The 17,117-nt window shown below is 41.6% G+C and overlaps 1 protein-coding gene and 1 long non-coding RNA gene across 6 annotated transcripts; one reads left to right on the top strand and one right to left on the bottom strand.

Moving 5' to 3' along the window:
* Positions 1 to 188: 188 nt before the first annotated feature.
* On the top strand, positions 189 to 7,278 carry LOC121328467. The gene is made up of 3 exons (XR_005951690.1): positions 189 to 370; positions 1,687 to 7,114; positions 7,187 to 7,278. It is a non-coding gene; the product is annotated as an uncharacterized LOC121328467 (long non-coding RNA).
* Positions 7,064 to 15,969, bottom strand: LOC121328463 (filamin-binding LIM protein 1-like). 5 transcript variants are annotated; one of them, XM_041273143.1, is made up of 8 exons: positions 15,860 to 15,969; positions 11,457 to 11,924; positions 10,794 to 10,918; positions 10,004 to 10,145; positions 9,653 to 9,822; positions 8,277 to 8,455; positions 7,817 to 7,937; positions 7,064 to 7,468 (listed from the first exon to the last, which is right to left on the bottom strand). In XM_041273143.1, the coding sequence occupies exons 2-8, from the start codon at positions 11,902 to 11,904 to the stop codon at positions 7,361 to 7,363; spliced, it is 1,293 nt and encodes a 430-aa protein (XP_041129077.1). In that variant the 5' UTR covers positions 11,905 to 11,924; positions 15,860 to 15,969; the 3' UTR covers positions 7,064 to 7,360. The 5 variants fall into 5 exon arrangements, with proteins under 5 accessions (XP_041129077.1, XP_041129078.1, XP_041129075.1 ...); XM_041273144.1 differs by having other exon boundaries at positions 15,864 to 15,969; XM_041273141.1 differs by lacking the exon at positions 15,860 to 15,969 and adding an exon at positions 13,560 to 13,715.
* Positions 15,970 to 17,117: the final 1,148 nt, after the last annotated feature.

Below are 17,117 nucleotides of genomic sequence, written 5' to 3'. Positions count from 1 at the left end.
ACCTCCTCCGCTCAGGCGGAGTGCAACAGGCGCGGGGCGGGGCTGGGGGCGGGGCGGGGCGGGGCTGGGGGCGGGGCGGGGCGGGCTGGGGGCGGGCTGGGGCGGGGCGGGGCGGGGCGCTGGGGCGATCCGTTTTTCAATGAAATCACAGGGCCGTTTTTTTTTTTTGGGGGGGGGGGGGGTCTTCATGTACGCGAAACCCCAGTTTTGGCCACCGAGTTGTCGTTAATTTAAAACGAGGAGTACTCTACGGTGTAAAGGGAAGGAAGAAAGCAAGTCAAAATCGGGTTACCAATGTAAAATGAACCTGTACGGTTTTATTTCCATAGAATTACATGACTTGAATTTGTACATGGATCCCAAATCCAAGGTCAGAATGCCACTCGACACATTGCCGTTGAATAAGGATGTATGACCGACAGTATGTTAACTGAAATACGGTGGAAAAAAAGAAGGTGATTTGGGTGGTATGTTTACCAGTTTACAAAACAAATCGGGGTGGCAGAGATAGACCTTAAATATTAAACTCCGCTGCCACTGTTTCTGAAAGCGAGGGCGGCGAGCGTTAACGAGCCTGTTCCCTCGGGCGAGAGCCTTGTGGAAACCCGTGCTCACTCGCAGAAGACTGGGTAATCGTGGGGCGAGGGTGGCGAAGTGTCATGTACTGTTTCTGTAAGAAGTATGTAGTTACATAAGCAAACATGTAATATTCAAGTCTATTAACTCATCCTTGTGTGATTGCAATCAAGCGTGGACTGGTGTTCTCACGGATTAACTATTATCTCACATCTTTTTGAGCATTATTTTTGGTTGATGCATTGAACAAATATGCAAATACTGTAGCACATTTTAGACCAAATGTTTATTTTGTAGTACGGTAAAAAAAAAAAAAAAAAAAAAGTGAACCATTTTAAAATAAACTTTTTATTTATTTATTTGTTTTAAGAGCCATGTTAGTGGCCCGACACTTAGGTACTTTAAATTTTACCAACACTGTAAGTAAAGCTAAAGATCAAAATACAATAATGCAGGTCACAAATGTATCGTATGAATACAAGTTATGGTTCTGTAATAATATACAAACTATAAAATGAGATTGGGGGAGCATGTGTTCAAACCATTGTTGTTAATGCTGTGGTCTCCTAATAGTTCGGATAGATTGTGTTTATTTAGGATAAATATTAAGTGGTGTCACATTCTTATTTTTTTTAGGGTTTCCATTGAGGTACCGAATATTTTGTATCATTCAGAGAGAAAAAAAAAAAACTCAACACTTGTTGCAGAGTAGTTTTAGGTCACATGAATAACTCAATGTTTCTTTTTAAAAGATAAGCTGTACGCATGATAAATATGCCAAGTGATGTAATGTTGTAGATTCCAAGGTGGCGAAAAGAGCTAAACAATTTTTTGAGGGAGGTAAACAGCCTCTCAGGTCAGCAAGCAGTGCAGATAAGGCTTATAACGAAGCCCCTCTGGGAAAATGAAGTGAAATTATTGTTGCATATCCGAATTAATTACCTGGAAAGGAAATAAGAAGTTATGAGAATACGGAGAATATTTTGGCTCTGAAGGCATTCTTATTTTTTTTATTTATTTATGTTTTATATAATAAGGGGTTGCGTGTATTAAGTGCCAAATGAGAAGGTTCATACTGAGACGTGTGTTTTTGTTGTTTTTACCATCCAGACGTTTCCTATCGCTACGTACTCAAATGTCAGAATTGCACCGACTCCTGCAGCCCTCACTTACGGTTTTGCTTTGTTGGCTGTGCCGCTCCAATGCAACAGCAGCTACAGCGCAGGCGCCAGTATGCGGCAAACGACGAACCGCAGTTGTTTTTGCGCCTGCGCAGCCCGCCCCCCTTTTTGCTGATTGAGACAGGGCTCGGCGCTCGCCTCTTCGGCAGAAACTTCTGGAAAAATCAGCTCTGAGGGCGGCAAACTTTCAGTCGCTGAGGAAACAAAATATACAAAAACAGGAGAATTGCTTGGAGTTACCCGTTCTACTCACGATTAAGCTTACATTTGAAACCTACAAATCCTGCTGGTTAAAATTAAGCTTGAAGGGAGTAATAAATATTAACTTTTTTTTGTGGAATTATGGTGGAAAGAACCATGTCTGCCTGGCTTAAACGGAGCTCCAGACTGGCATATATCTGTATACTTACATGAGAATAAAATCCACTTGTTTACACGAATGTGGGCTTGGTCTAATTTGGATTTTATTGAATTTACAACATCATCTTTTATTCCCTTTTCCTTTGTTTTCTGGAATTCATCTGGAAGGAATTAAATGAAAACAATGGATCTATTGTCTGTAACCCAGTTGTGCACAACTATTGAGTTTCTATACCTATAAAACACTTGAAACCCAGTAAAATACCGGGAAATTATAAAAAAGGATTTATGTTCAAACACATTGTATGTACTAGTGTTGTGGGCAGTTTACAGGCTTTTTTTTAAGGTACAATAAATTGGTTCTAAGTGACCACAGTCTGTAAAGTGAAGGTATGACGAAGATAAGGTAATCATTTAAATGCTGTTACGTGTTGAAATAGAAAGTATATTATGTCCGTGTGTAGCAAAAGCGGTAGAACAATTCAAGTTAATATCAGATGTTTGTCTCCGTTCCCTTTTATCGGCGCCATTTTGTAGGTGCTGGTGTAATTATGAGAAGATTCGAGTCCGCCATTTTGTGTTTGATGCAGGGCTTGGTTATTTCGGTACATAAGTACCCCTATGGTAAGGGCCACCTATACAGCACAACATTGAATGGAGGATTATATACATCTAATATTTACATAAGTGTCTCTTATAATTTAGTTTTTATTGTTTTCTATATGTGGTAGCAGGACCCAGCCAATAAACAAATACTGCAATTCAGATTTATAAAAGACAAATGCAACTGTAATTACATATTCAAATAAATATGTTTTACACAATTGTTGATAATCCACAACATACAACACATTCACTTCAAAATGAATGTTTGGATCTTTGAATTGAAAATGATCAAATGAAATTATGTTGCGAGAGTATAGTGAAGAAGAATGAAATAAGCCAATTAATTTACTGTAAAATAATGGCATACAATTATCTCCCCATAGTTATTTGTTCAATTTAGTTCTAGTCTACATTTCCTGTGTAAATTATTGCTCTATAAGAGTCTTGTTGTCCAATGTTGTAAGGGTTAAATACAATTGATGTATAATATAAAATACTACATGTTAAAGGGATGTTGTCAAAATAATGGTGCCATTAAGGATCACAGCCTAGGGTACCTGTAACCAGGCTTGGTTAATATGGGTAAACCTTTATAGACTGACAATATACACCATTTTAATGGAATGTGTTCAACCTTTGGAATTGTTAAGAATACATGGTGATTCATAAGCTTCCTCCATTTACTCTTAAAAAAAATACAGAAAATGAAAGATGGTGGATTATTGTAGATGTGTTCAAAATGGTTCTCTGCAGAATTATCATCCGATGTTCCTCGGTTTCCAGTCAGCACACAGCAGACTGAGATCTTTCTCATGTCTACTGACATTAAGAGGTAGGTATAGGCAGGCATAATAGACTGTGCTCCAGGCTTATCTCAAGGCCAGATGACAGACATATGATATTGGATAATCCCTGTGCAGCCACACCACAGATGCCTCACATTTACACAGGTTTCACAAGATGCTTTCAACTTCAGAGTTTTTTGCATGTTTAAACACAGAAAAGAAATTCACATACAATAGGTCTTATCTGCAGTTGCAACTTCTATCACAAATGGTTTTGCAACTCAACTGTTAAATGCCAGGGATCGAGTGTTTCCCAGGTTTGTGTCTGACAGCGCATTTAATAAATCCCATAGGCCTAGTTGAGTGCAGCTCACATTAAACTATTGTGCACAGATAATTTATTCACACTAGAAAAATATATATAGGGTCGTGCAGGACAAATGTGCGGCACAAGAAACTTTGGGTAGAAATGAAACCGGGTTAATAAAAATATATTCACAAAAAAATGTCTTACTCAAGACCTATCCTGTTTTACACCCATTTTAAAGGATTTCTTTTCAGACAGACTTCCTCTAATCAGCCCCTGTTGTGGTTGCATTTTGTTCATCGGCTTGATTGAATGTGATAGCCTAGATATTTGATATGCTTTGCATTAGTCTTTAATGTGCAGTTGCTTTATAATATTGATTTGTATGGGATGCTGCGAAGAGCTTTCAGCTGATATATGTTTTGAAAGGTGCCTTAAAAGAATGGTGCAGTATTGTGTATTCAGGGTATAATCAGCAGGGTGGTTAAAGGTTTTAGTTTTGTCTGCTTCTGTCATTTGGAATTTATATATTTATTAATAATGTAACTGCCAAATGTTTTTTTACCATGGGAAAATGTTGGGTAAAGGAAGCTTTTCCTCCGCTCCATGGCTAAAATGCAACAGTTGCACCAATGCAATATAACATGGCAACTTTATTGCACAATAGGTCAGTGGGGGAAAAAAATGAAACTTAATCAAAGTGCCCCCTCTGTTGGCAGCAGACGGTATATTTTCATTCTTTTTTTTAGCTGATGTTTTCTCAGTAGTTTTAAAGCACAGTAAAAGTCCCTCACATCCACACTCAACAACTTGAATATTTTTTTGATAATCCTTCGTAAAGGTGTATTATCAAATTGTCGTATCCTTTTGTGACCTCAGTACCGTTGCTACTGCTCCATATCATTGTCAAATTTTCATGACAGTTCAGAACAACTCTATCGAACTGTTCTCTAGGTCATGCCGGTCTGCTCTTATAGAAGAGATTTCATTTAACTCACATGTCCCTTAACTAGGAAAGAAGCAGGATGTCACAGAAAGTGAAAATAGGTTACAGAAGGTAGAGTCCAGCAACAAACCACCAACTTAAATAAAACAAATATTGCCCTGTAGTGATGTACCTTCAGACTTCCACAATGATAAGGTGTATGCATGAAAAGTTCAACTCCACAACTATAAGGACAGCTGTGAAAATAGTAAAATTAAGCAATGGAACTAGATATGTAAGTACAAATATATTAACTGGCTTCTCTACCACGTGATGTGTGCTATTGTAACAATGCTGGTTGAATATGCCTTCTTTAAAACATGCTTGCTGTAGGAACCAGTTTTACTGTTAATCTGTGATATTTTATAAAGTCTGTTACCCTTTTAAGATAAAAACTGTAGCAATATAACAAAACAATATGTCATTTATAACCTTGTCATTTTTGATAAGGTTGGCAGCTGTTAGGTTTATTTGTTTGACTCTTAAAAGGTAAAGCTGACCAAATGCACTTGTGACTGGCTCCGTCCTCGATTGGCCTCCTTTGACCTCTACTCGTTCCCAGCTGGGATCCAGTTCACACACTCTGTAGGGATACCTGCTGGTATACTGTAATCTGCAGCACTGGGAATGCAGAATGTGTCAGGGACTCATTCAGAGAGCTGTGGCTCATGTGTAACCCTTTGCAACCTGTGGTGACGTTGCAATGATTTGTCATGCCCCCAAGATGCAAATTGTAAATACTATATTACCAAAGCACTGACAAATGCTTTAGAAATACAGTGCTACCGAAATTAGAAAAAGCTTACAAAACGACTCCATTAAGTCTTGCCTAATCTCTATTGCACAAATTTGTAGGTCCCACATTGTGCTGTGTGAAACGCATGCCCAATATGTTAAAGGAGAACAAGCACTGTGACACCCTGACAGGTATGGTAAAGCAAATGTAAAGGTTTTATTACAGAGATAAAGTCATGCTTTTAGTGGGGTCATATTGAAATGCACCGTGAGGTATAACATGTTCTAGTTTTGTCTTTGGACACCATCATCCCACGCTTGAAATGCAACTGAGCTGCTTACAGAGCTGCTGTAGAAATGTTTTGCTTTGCCATAAGAGTTCATGCTCCAAAGATGTCTAATCAGTCAGTATATGTTTATAAGAGTTAGGAGGCACAGACAGTTATCAACTTTAGATTTTATAGTGGGATATATAATGACGTTTCTTTTTTGTGAAGACTGTCCTCTTATAATTTGAATTTCTGTAAGAAGGAAGACAGTATTGCCCTGTGAAAGCTTTTTTGCTCATACAACTGTGTTTGCCGTACAGGTGTGGCTGTTCTGAACAATGTCTGTTAGCAGTTCTTATGTACTGATTAACCGTACCAGTCAATGTGTGGAGTCATTTATATTAGCCTTGGCCTTATCAAACAGTAAATGTGTTCGGAGGTGGTCTGTCATTGGCTGTATTATTGGTTAGGTTTCATTCCACCTATTGGGGTGGTTAAAGGGTTTCCATAGTGACTGGATTGCTTGTTGCTATGGTAGGAATGACAGCATAGCATATCCTATCGAAAGACTTTGTATCCTTGTAGTTGGCTTAACCAACTATTGCAAAAATACATCAAGTGGGTAATAACAATGCTGTTTATAACAGTGCACGGGAGCAGGGTTTGGGTCAATTCTTGTTTTTCAATTCCAATTTCATTTCCAGTTCCTTTTTAAAATTAGTTTCAATTTCCATTCCTTTTTACTCAATTCCAACACACCATTGATCAAAATGGCAATCAGCAGCAATCTGTTAAAAAAAAGCTTCTTGCGTAAACTGAAGTCACTGTTGCTCAGTTAAATTGGCTTCTAACGAAAGCCCTTGAACGATCAACAACCATAATGTTGTCGCTAATATATCAATATTCAAAGGTATTGGAATTGGGAATTGATTTTAAAAAGGGATTGGAAATGAAGATCAAGGATTGATCCCAACCTTGGGAGTAAGGCAAATGAAGGCACGGCCCAGGCCTCTATCGGCTCCACACAGAACGTGTATGGGATCTTCACACACTCCATCCTGGAAATCTACATGAGTTGAAGGGCACATCTGACAAAACCTGGACCTGTAAGGTGTGATATGGACCCCCGCTGACCAAAACACAGAGCTGAGGGCCAGCCCAGTGTTAGAGCTCTCAGCCAAGCTCTGCTGGTTGCGAAACTGTCACTTCTACGACAATAATTGAGTTTATTATGTTATGCAAGTTGGCCCTGGCATTAATTGTTTCCATTTATTTTATTCATTATATATTAAAAGAAAAATCAATTACAGGTAATCACAAAACCATCGATAACACAAGATATAACACCATCAATGGAATTGAGTTATTTAATGGATTTGAAGACAGGTTGTCTTCCATGGTGTCCGCCTTTCACATGCTTGGTTAAAGTTGTAGTAGTCTTCCACTTGCGGAGACAATGACTGGAGAACGGCTGCAGACCTCATCAGAAGGTAAGGGGAAAGGTGCTACAGCATGGATGTAAAGATATGTTGTGTGAGGGTGCAGGGCTGAGCCGATTAGCTGGCTCTCTGTTTGCTCAGGTTACAGGACTTGCAGAGAATACAATCATTCAGCGGGTGGCAGCCTTGGTCATTGGGCTCGGGGGACAGCAGGACTCTACAGTTCTGTATGAAACACAAACATTTTAGCATGAAGGTTAAATGCATTGGTATCAGCATGAGTCAACCAAATGACTGCACATTCCCAATGGTGAAGTGTATCCTATATTGTGATTCACCAACAGCTACTCAGATTGGGTGTTCATTTGGAAGAATGTCCTGTTACTATAAGATATTGTTTTATCAAGACAGCGAGGTTCTTAACCGGGAGTTTCAATCAAGCAATTCCAACAGCACTGCTTCCCAAATGCATTGCGAAGCTAGTCGTCCTTTAACGCGTGTTCATTAAAACACTAGCTTTAACCAAGGGTGTTAATTCATGCACATATTCAGTTTCCACTGGTCACTGGTTACCTCGCAGCGATAGCAGCCCTCGTGAAACGTGCGCCCGAGACACTCCACGGTAAACATGTCCTTGCCGTCCTTCCCGGGGACGATGAGCTCCTTGCAGATGCTGCACGTCGATGCGTACTTCCTGAGAGAGGAGGAGTGTACTTTGGGTTATCACAATGCACTGTGGGAGACCTGCTGAAGAATGGAGCTGTCTGTTGTGCAGTCAGCTTCCGTGTGCAACATTCTTCAAATGCAACACGACGCCTTCTGTTTGCCTTAAAAATAACTGCAATTTCATAGTCTATCTGGAGAACGTTTTTACTGCAAGAATAAAATGACGGCAAACTACCAGCAGGAGATACCTGCTGAATCCAAATCAGTGTCCCAGGATCCTGTTAGTATGCCTGTGCATTAGGCTGCAACATGACTGCTAGCAGAGAGAGTCTACTACAAGACACAGCGCTCTCGGGGTCGCAGGTACCTGTAATAGTCCGGAATGCAGTACACTTCGTTGTTGTCGTCCACAACGAATCTCTCATCTCCTATTGGTCGCCGGCACACAGCACAGGTGAAGCATTCAGGGTGGAAGACAGTCTCCATGGCACGAGTCATACGATCCACGATCACCTGATCGCATCGCCCGCATCGCTCCAGAGTGGCCTGAGGAGGGAGTAGGAGAGACTCACACTGGCTAAAGGTTTAATCGATTCTGTCCAGCAGTTCTGTCACTGCGTTGCACATGAGCAGCAGTAACGAGCAGACGTTCTGTCTGCTTGACTAGGGAGTCTATTTTAATGATATAAACCATGCAGGATCTTAATACAGCCACAAGAGGTCTGATGGGGCAGGATAACAAGGGTCAGGGTTTCTGATTAGGATTTACAGCTGTCTGTATAAAAAATCAGACCCTTACGTTTTTAATAGTTATTATTCTAGTAAAGGAAAGGGGGTTGGGTCTAAGTTCCGCACTCTCCTTTTGTACAGAACCAGGTATTAATGCAATGGTAACCCGTCAAGAATGAAACATATAATTTGCAATGGCATTGCAATGATTTATCATACAAATCCCATAGCGATACCTGAATTAAAGTATACAGATCTAACAAACTGTTTCCACTAAATCTTACCTACACTTAGAGCTTGCAGTGCTGTAGAAGACTGGTCTTCTCTGAATAAACACTAACAGCTGCTGTCACAAACCCAGGCGGCAATCCAAGATCAGTGCTAATGAGGATCTGGAAACCAGTTCTGCAGTTTATATGAACACTGAAGCACTCAGCATACGGCAGGTTATTTGGCCTGACATTGAATTGACTTTGAAATTGTAATTGGAATGGACCAGCATACAGCCCCTTGGCAATGTTGTGTAAAATAAAATAGGTTTTATACTCATGAGGACTGGACCTAAATTGGACTGTAATGCTAAAGATGCTCATCAGAGAGAGAATTGCACCTCCATCACTCGTCTGTATTAACAGTGCAGCTGCTTTGTGTGCTAGCGCAGTGATCACAGCCTGTGCACTGTGTCAAAACATCCACCTACAGACAGCTTTCAATATATAAAAATAGAGAATGAAAGAGATCTGATCTCTGCTAAATCTGCTCTGAATTGATCACACTGATAACAGCATGAATAGGTCTCACCTGCGTCTCTAGGGGTATTATTAGAAAACAACCTATAGGGAATTGCTAAAACTCCAGGCTCCTGGTCATAAATATTACAAATTGAGGGTAGTTCTGAATCTCAGGGCTGGATGCTGTATAAGAGGATACAGTATAGCTATATCTATAATTATAGACTGGTACATGTTTACAGCAAATATTATCAGTGGTTATTATTATTATTTTCTACTGTACCTTGTAGCATGGATCACATATTGGTACGCCCTCCTTGTTGTAGTAAAGCTCTCCTGCCAGCGGGTGACAGCACTTCCTGCAGGTGAAGCAGGATGCGTGATACATCTCTTTCATTGCCTGTATGGCTTGTTCAGTCGGGGAAATAGCCTTGTGGCAAAATCCACATATATCTAATAGGAAGCAAAACTTCTGTTAGAGGCATGTTAACATCAGTTTCTGTCATTTATAAATGTCAAACATTTAACAGGGCTTATTTTAAAAATACTGCACTGAAAAAAAAGCATTCGATGATAAACGTTTTGAAAAAGTCTTCTTGTCACAGAGCAGTGCTGACTCCAGCCTTTATGTTACCTGTTGATTTCTGAGGCTCCTCTTGTTTGCTGGGTTGTTGCATTGCCAGAGACTCCCAGAGCTCATCCTGCGCTGCCTGTCTCATTCCAGCAGGGGGAGCCCTATCCTGTCTCAGAGCCCCAGTCATGGGGACAGACCGCTGCTGCCAACACAAGAAGACAGGTTTTTAAATTAAGACACACTGACAAAGGCGTTAGCTACAGTGCCCGGGAAGGGAAAAATAGAGGAGAGAAACAAAATCTCGTGGGGACGATTTAATTTGCAGTTTTTGCTTTATGACCGTTTGTAAAGTGCGCATGCGTAGAGCACTGTCCTCATTATTATTATTATTATTATTATTATTATTATTATTATTATTATTATTATTATAGTAGCAGTAGTAGTAACCTTATTCAGTGCATTTTAGTAGTACTGCACTATCCTTATGAAGTAAGAAAATGTAGACAGTAACAATAAAACGCTGAGCCATTATTTTTTGTTAATCACCTATTTTAAAATACGAATTACATGTTTGTGCAGAAAGAAAGATTTGAAAAATAGAACGATTTTGCGCCAATTCTAGGCCCTTGTAATCTATGCAGTGAGTGCAAAGCGTATACCTCCTTTTATTCTGAAAGGAACAAATAAACTGCAAATGAAACCTCCACACTCAGCAGCCCAGGAGGCAAAACAGAAAAAAAAACTTTATTCCCGCTAGACTGTCGTTTAAAGTGACACATGCACTCTGTTGCGTTGATTTGTCCATTATGACCTTATGAGGCAGCAATGCTGTCAGGTTCAGCAGCCTTACCCCGGAGGAGGTGGCAGGACGTCCCGGCAGTGTCTGGAGTCCCTGCTTACTGAAGGAGGGGGACACAGCCTCGAGCCGGGCAGAGGGAGACAGCTCCTCCACGGGAGGGGGAGGTGGGAAGAAATCTGAAAATCAAGTCAGGTTTATTTATAGGCTGCAATTCCCTGGATGGGTTCTTTCTCGAATCCCGTTTTCTAAGCTAGCATCAGTCGTGGCCTAGCGATTTTAAAACTTTTTTAAAAAACACTTTTACTCTTGGAGATCAGGTTTCCTTGCTTGTACAGGCTAGATTTAGGCATAAAGTCTGCCTCATTTGCTGGAATAAACTACCAGCTGAACTAAAACTCCCTTGAAATGTTTTGTGTGCAAACTGGTTTGCATTATCATGTAGTATCTACAGAGCTGTAATATCAGAGCCTTGTGGCATTATTCTGGATTTCTCAATGTATGAATACATAAATACATACACACATAAAGAAACAAACAGTATGACTCCACATATTACACCTACACATATCCTTCAGATAAAACATTTAAGATTGCCATACTGCATCAGATTGTGTGCTCCTACATAAACTTGAATTAATCCTAATAGGAAATGACCTAGTAATCAGACACTGTGCTGAAGTCCTGGCACCCTACCCTGCTCCCATGCCCCTTCACCTGCGCTGGAAAGGCTGTCAGACCCTGGTAGCAGCTTGGTGGTTGCCCCCTGTGGGGATTTGGGTTGAGGGAGCCTGTTTGCACTGGTAGGTGGCGCCTCCCTGCTGGTACTAGGAGGCACTGCCTGGGTGATCCCGTTGGTGGCTGGAGTTATCTGATTGGATGGCTTGGCCTGGTTGAGCAGGCTGGCACTAAGAGGCTGTGTCCGGCTGGAGGCAGGCTGGTTTCCAGTCCTGGTGGGGCTGAGCGGTGCTTCAGTCCAACTGGTTTTTGGCTCAGCGGAGCTGGAGCTGGAGCTGGGCTTTGACTGGATTTGATTGGGTGTGATCTGCGTTTCGGTCGGGTTGGCGCTAAGCGGCGCTGCCCTCGACGGAGGCCGGTGTGGAGAGGCCAGGGTGATGAAGACAGAGGAGACCATTCTCTTCTGGGGTTGTTCGGTTGACATCATGTCTGCTGTCTGCCTGCCTGCTGTACAGATAGAGAGGGTTAGAGTGTTTAAAGGTGTGTCCAGATACAGTCTCATTTAATCTCACAATTTGTCATGTACATTTCTATAGCCTTAGACAGGGTGGGCATACACTATATTCTTTTTTTTTAACACACTATGCTGGACAGGTGAATTGAGCTGTCATTGGTGTGGAACTAACAAACAGGCAAACCACATCAAGCACTGCGCAGTTAACAAGGAGCCAAGAGCATAGCTATCTTGTGCTTTAGCAAAAGCAATCATCCTGACACAGAAAACTCAAAGGAATGTGGGTGCCTTCTGGGGTTAGTGAAGCCTAAAGGAGAGTAACACACTTCCCTCTGAGACCTGTCACAGCTCAGCATGCTGACTCTTTATTTGTTCATACACGCGCTACAACAGCCTGGCAGGGTCATCTACAACACTCTCATTGTGTCTGTACCGGAGATGCAGAGCGGGTGTGTATTGGATTACTGGGTTACCACTGTCAAAATATGAAGATGTTACCAAGGGCTTATCCCATTGTTGCTGCAAATCGTGTTACTATCGCCTCCTCCTACAGGGCCATTGCATTGCTTTGTCTACAAAACAAGATGCAAAAGAGACTGTGCTATCACGCGTCAAGTGAAGTCACGATTACAGAGACAGAAACAAACTTTGAGATATATATTTTACGCCTGTTTAAGAATCTGAAACCTGCACAAGGCATTCGTCCTCCTTTATGATAAACTGCTGAATGTCCAGGTTTCGTTTCATTCACAGCTCGCACCCAGGAGAGATCTGTGCTCTGTAGACAAATCCACCAAACTGTCTCTCCCTGCCCAACTGTAAACCTGCTATCAGTCTCTATCAGTCTCCTGCTACAGACAACCAATCATCCCTGCTAAAGCCACATTCTAACATTAGCAAAGACCATTTTGTCTGAGTTTTAAAGATGGCCGAAGAACATGTATATATTCGGCTCCATGTGAAAAATCCCTAAATACAGTCGTGAAGCAGGGATCTGAAATTGTTTTGCTCAGAACGTCTTATGCTCTTGAAAAGAACGCAGGTTTCCCATTCAATGCTATCAGGGCTGCAGTTTGGTTCAGAGGGCAGATACGGTGTGGTGGGCTGAGCTGAGCTGAGCTCAATGACTCTCCCTGTACCCCACTGTTTATCCAGTGGTGCGGGGCACACCCCTTCGCAGCAATGCTCACAGATCCTGTGAAGGAGTAGTCTACACAGTGTAACTGTACATATTTCCATCCCTGGAGGGCATCCCTAATACAATTCTATGTTTACGACATTTAAACAAAATACCATTGTAGCTGCCCTTGTGCTACCATTGCCTAAAATCTTATAATACAGTAAGAAATCTCATTAGAATAAACAAACCAGTTACCAAGCAGCTACCTGTATAAGACCAGGATAACATAAAGAAAGAAATGAACAGACTAATAGACTACCCTTATGGGATTTATAGCAGAGACAGCTGTCTACCTGTCTCTCTCATTTCGTTTTAGCAGTAGTTGTTAATGGTTTTCCAACAATTAACCTAGGCAATACAGTACCAGTACAGTACAATCTAGAGGATTTCAGTCCTCTGTCAAACCAACGCCTTTCTCTATCACAGAATGAAATGGGAAGAAGCTTACCTGAAGGGAGCTTCTGCTGGCTAATCCTGACTATCTTTTTCACTGTCTCTGTCTCTCACAGTCTTTCTCAAACCTCTCTCTTGTTCCTCTATTCCTCAGCCTCCTCAGCTGCAGTATCTCTGGCTCCGCTGTGGGGTGTCCTGCTCCCTAGTCAGTCTTTAAAAGAGAAAGCAAGTCTGTATTTGACGTGGCCACTCCCTTCCTCCCACCCCCTTCTCTTTCGACTGCTGGATGAGATCACAGCCTTCCTGACCGTAAAAGGTGAACACCACACACTCACACAGACCCCCCTTCCTTTGTATGCAGAGAAGCAGGATATGAGTTGTACCTTCCCATTCTCCCTCCCTCTCTTGCTCTCTCTCACCTGATCCCCTCCTGCTGTCACTCTCCTGTCCTACCTGTTCTGACCTTCAATCCGGCACTCGGTCTCTCCCTCTCTCCTTTGTTCTCTGCCCCCTCTCTCTTCCCCATCCCCCTTTCCATTTCAGGAGGGCTGGACTTGTCCCAGCTGTGACTTTTCACTCTGTTAATCAGTGTAGACCCAGAAGGATAATAGGCATATTCTCCACATGCTAATTCAAATTGTTGTGGATTTCTGTAAGCCAGTTGTGTATAAACAGATAGATAGATAGATAGATAGATAGATAGATAGATAGATAGATAGATAGAAGCTATTATTTTGTGTAATTAAAGAACATGTATGTTGATTTTGATGAAATGTTTTAACACTGGGGTGTAAATATCAAGGTTCATGGTCCATAGCTTAGACATTAATCCTGGATCTAATTGAGCATTGCTGGATGGAGTGGAAGAGGGTTCACATTTTAAGCAGCTGAAACTAATCTGTTGAGAAGAAGGGCAAAAGATAGAAGTCGTGAAGAAATAAAGAAAGTCATACAAAATACAATTCCTAAAGAATCAGAGAATAGGTGTCTGTACTTATGATTAAGACTTTTTGCCTTTTGACTTAAAAATGAATTGAAAGTGCTAGCCGGAGTGAGCAGAGTGCTGGGCCTGCAATGCTCTCAACGCTATGACAGATAGACAAATGTAGCCAAGGGAATATGAACAGATATCGAGCACAATCAGAGAGCAAAATGATCCATTGGGCATTTAAAAAACAGGGTGTCAATGCATGGTCTCCAAACTGTACTATACATTTGAAAAGTAGGTAGGATAAAGAGTGCCCCAGTAATGTAGCTGTGAGATTATCAGCTCCAGATTGTCAGGATACTGTTTGCAAAAACACAACATCCACAAGACAAAGCATGTTTATGACATCACAAGGAGAGCCAGGACAGCAGGCCAGGCCCACCCACTCTGCTTTAAACACCCCACCCCCAGCCTCCCTGACTGCAGCTCCAGGAAACTCAACACTTTGATCCCCACTGATAAAACCAGGGAGGCCGTGCGGAGTGTATCACAGAACATTTCCAGGAATTCGGAACATGTCTGTGTCTCAACCAGTTATGCTTCTTGTGAACAGGCACAAAGATACCTGGTATGCAGGTCATTTTTGTAAACATGTTTAAGACTGACTGCAGTTAAATTTGTTTCAAATATTTCTGTTTTTATTGTGCCAAGCTCCCCAAGAAGAGGTGTGGTCTAGGGACCATCTCCCACAATGAAATGAAAGCCAACATTCAGAATCCAAGTTGAACTGTACATTGCTCCTCATTTAATAAGAAAGACCAAATTGAATTGAACTAGTAACAGAAAATGCATGCTAAATGCCGAGTTTAGTGGCCGATGTCTCTGAGCTTAGTAAACATTGAGGAATTGACAAAACAAATACACTAGCAGCGGAAAACGCAACTTGAAACATGTACACGGCCCTCTGCCTACCGCTCTGAAATATTAACCTCTATATGACTGAATCATTTACTCTAACCTGGCTGGTTTTTGTACCTGTAAAATGTAATTGATGAGGTAAAAAAAAGTTACAAGAAACGTGTACAGCAGTCTCATAGACAGACTACTGAATGATCAAAACATATAACACAAAGACTAGACCTGGCATTGTTAATGTTGTACCGATTACCAGCAATAAGCAATAATCCCCAATGTGAACAGCATCCAAGCCAGCGCTGGAGTCCCCTGTATCACCACTGTGCCCTTGTCCTGGTATTGCCCTTGCATTGCCACTGTAGTGCACACCAGGCACTGAAGATCACTTTGTAGGGACACGAGACACAGAAGGAAATCTCCTGGATCCATTCTGCAGATTTCCTGCATAGCAAACCCCCCCCCCCCCCCCCCCCCCCACCCCCCCCAGGGCCTCCCAGTTCAAACTGGTTTACCTGCCTGTCTCAGTCGCTCTTCCTCTGTGTATGAGTGGCAGGGTCTCTCTCTCTCTCTCTCAGACAGTGAGGGTCGCAATCACAGCCCCCGGCAATTTCAGCCCTCTCCCAGAGTCAACAGTTTGTGTTCAGTTTGCGCATTCAGCACATTCACTGCATGAGTCATTTTCATGGCAGATTAAATCTAGCAAATTCCCATAGCTATGGGCCAGACCAAACCCGCCCTCATGTTGCCTCTCAGCCCCACTGTTGTGATTACTATTTCTCTTCACGCCAAAGCCAGTATAGTTTGTTCCTTTATATTAAATTGTTAATCTGCCTACAGTTCCAGTATTCCATTACAATAAAGGGACTTCATTTTCTGTTTAATAATGTTTCCTGAATTGTTATAAAGGAATTATTTTTATGTCCATTTACTTTTTTAAAAACTTAAATAACTATACGTTGTGGCTCAACATAATTTAGTGTTTGCAGCTGTCCCATCCCAAAGAAACTGAACTGGAGCCACGATAAGAATAAATAAATAAATAAAAGATAAAATCAGGTCAAGGCCTTATTCTGCCCCACCTTTCACCAATACAGAATGTACACCCTGTGTATTCAGAGGGAAAGCCGATAACAGCACTGCTTGTATCTAAACTGTATGTACAATAGTCTTCACACAGCCATTCTTGTCAGTGTCACCTCCCTGGTACAGCACAGGGCCCAGCCCTGATTAGGTGCTTTGACTGCAATGTGTTCAGACTGCATTGCCAGCTCCATGGGCACAAGCTGGGTGTGAATCAATGTTTGTGAGCTCATTTTCCAGCAGATCCTTCCCACAGCGCAGCCCTCTGCTGGACACATCTCAGTATAGCGCTGTCGCCCAAACTGAGCTGCAGCTGATTACTGGTAGAACTCTGGGCGTAACAGAACACATAATGTCCAATAAAAATGTATTACACTTTAATAAGGAATTATTTCTTCACGGAGAAGGCTCTAGCTTGAAAGATTTTTTTTTTTACACAATTGTACATTAACATACAATACTGTATAAGAGTTTGATTATTAGAACTTAGGGTAACTGAATCATTTTGGTGGCACGGTATTATCAATGACAAATCCATTACCTGAGAGACAGACATGCTGTGGCACACTATGATTCAGAATATATACAAAATATTTATACCAAACTGCAAATTATGACCTCAATCTGCACAGTGAATGCAAACACCTTCATATACACACTGCTTCTGCTCGTGCCACGCAATAGATTGAA

Source organism: Polyodon spathula, chromosome 16 (assembly GCF_017654505.1).
Source record: "Polyodon spathula isolate WHYD16114869_AA chromosome 16, ASM1765450v1, whole genome shotgun sequence".
NCBI lineage: Eukaryota > Metazoa > Chordata > Actinopteri > Acipenseriformes > Polyodontidae > Polyodon > Polyodon spathula.
Note: the sequence above shows the minus strand (reverse complement) of the source record. Positions and strands in the feature narration are given on the sequence as shown.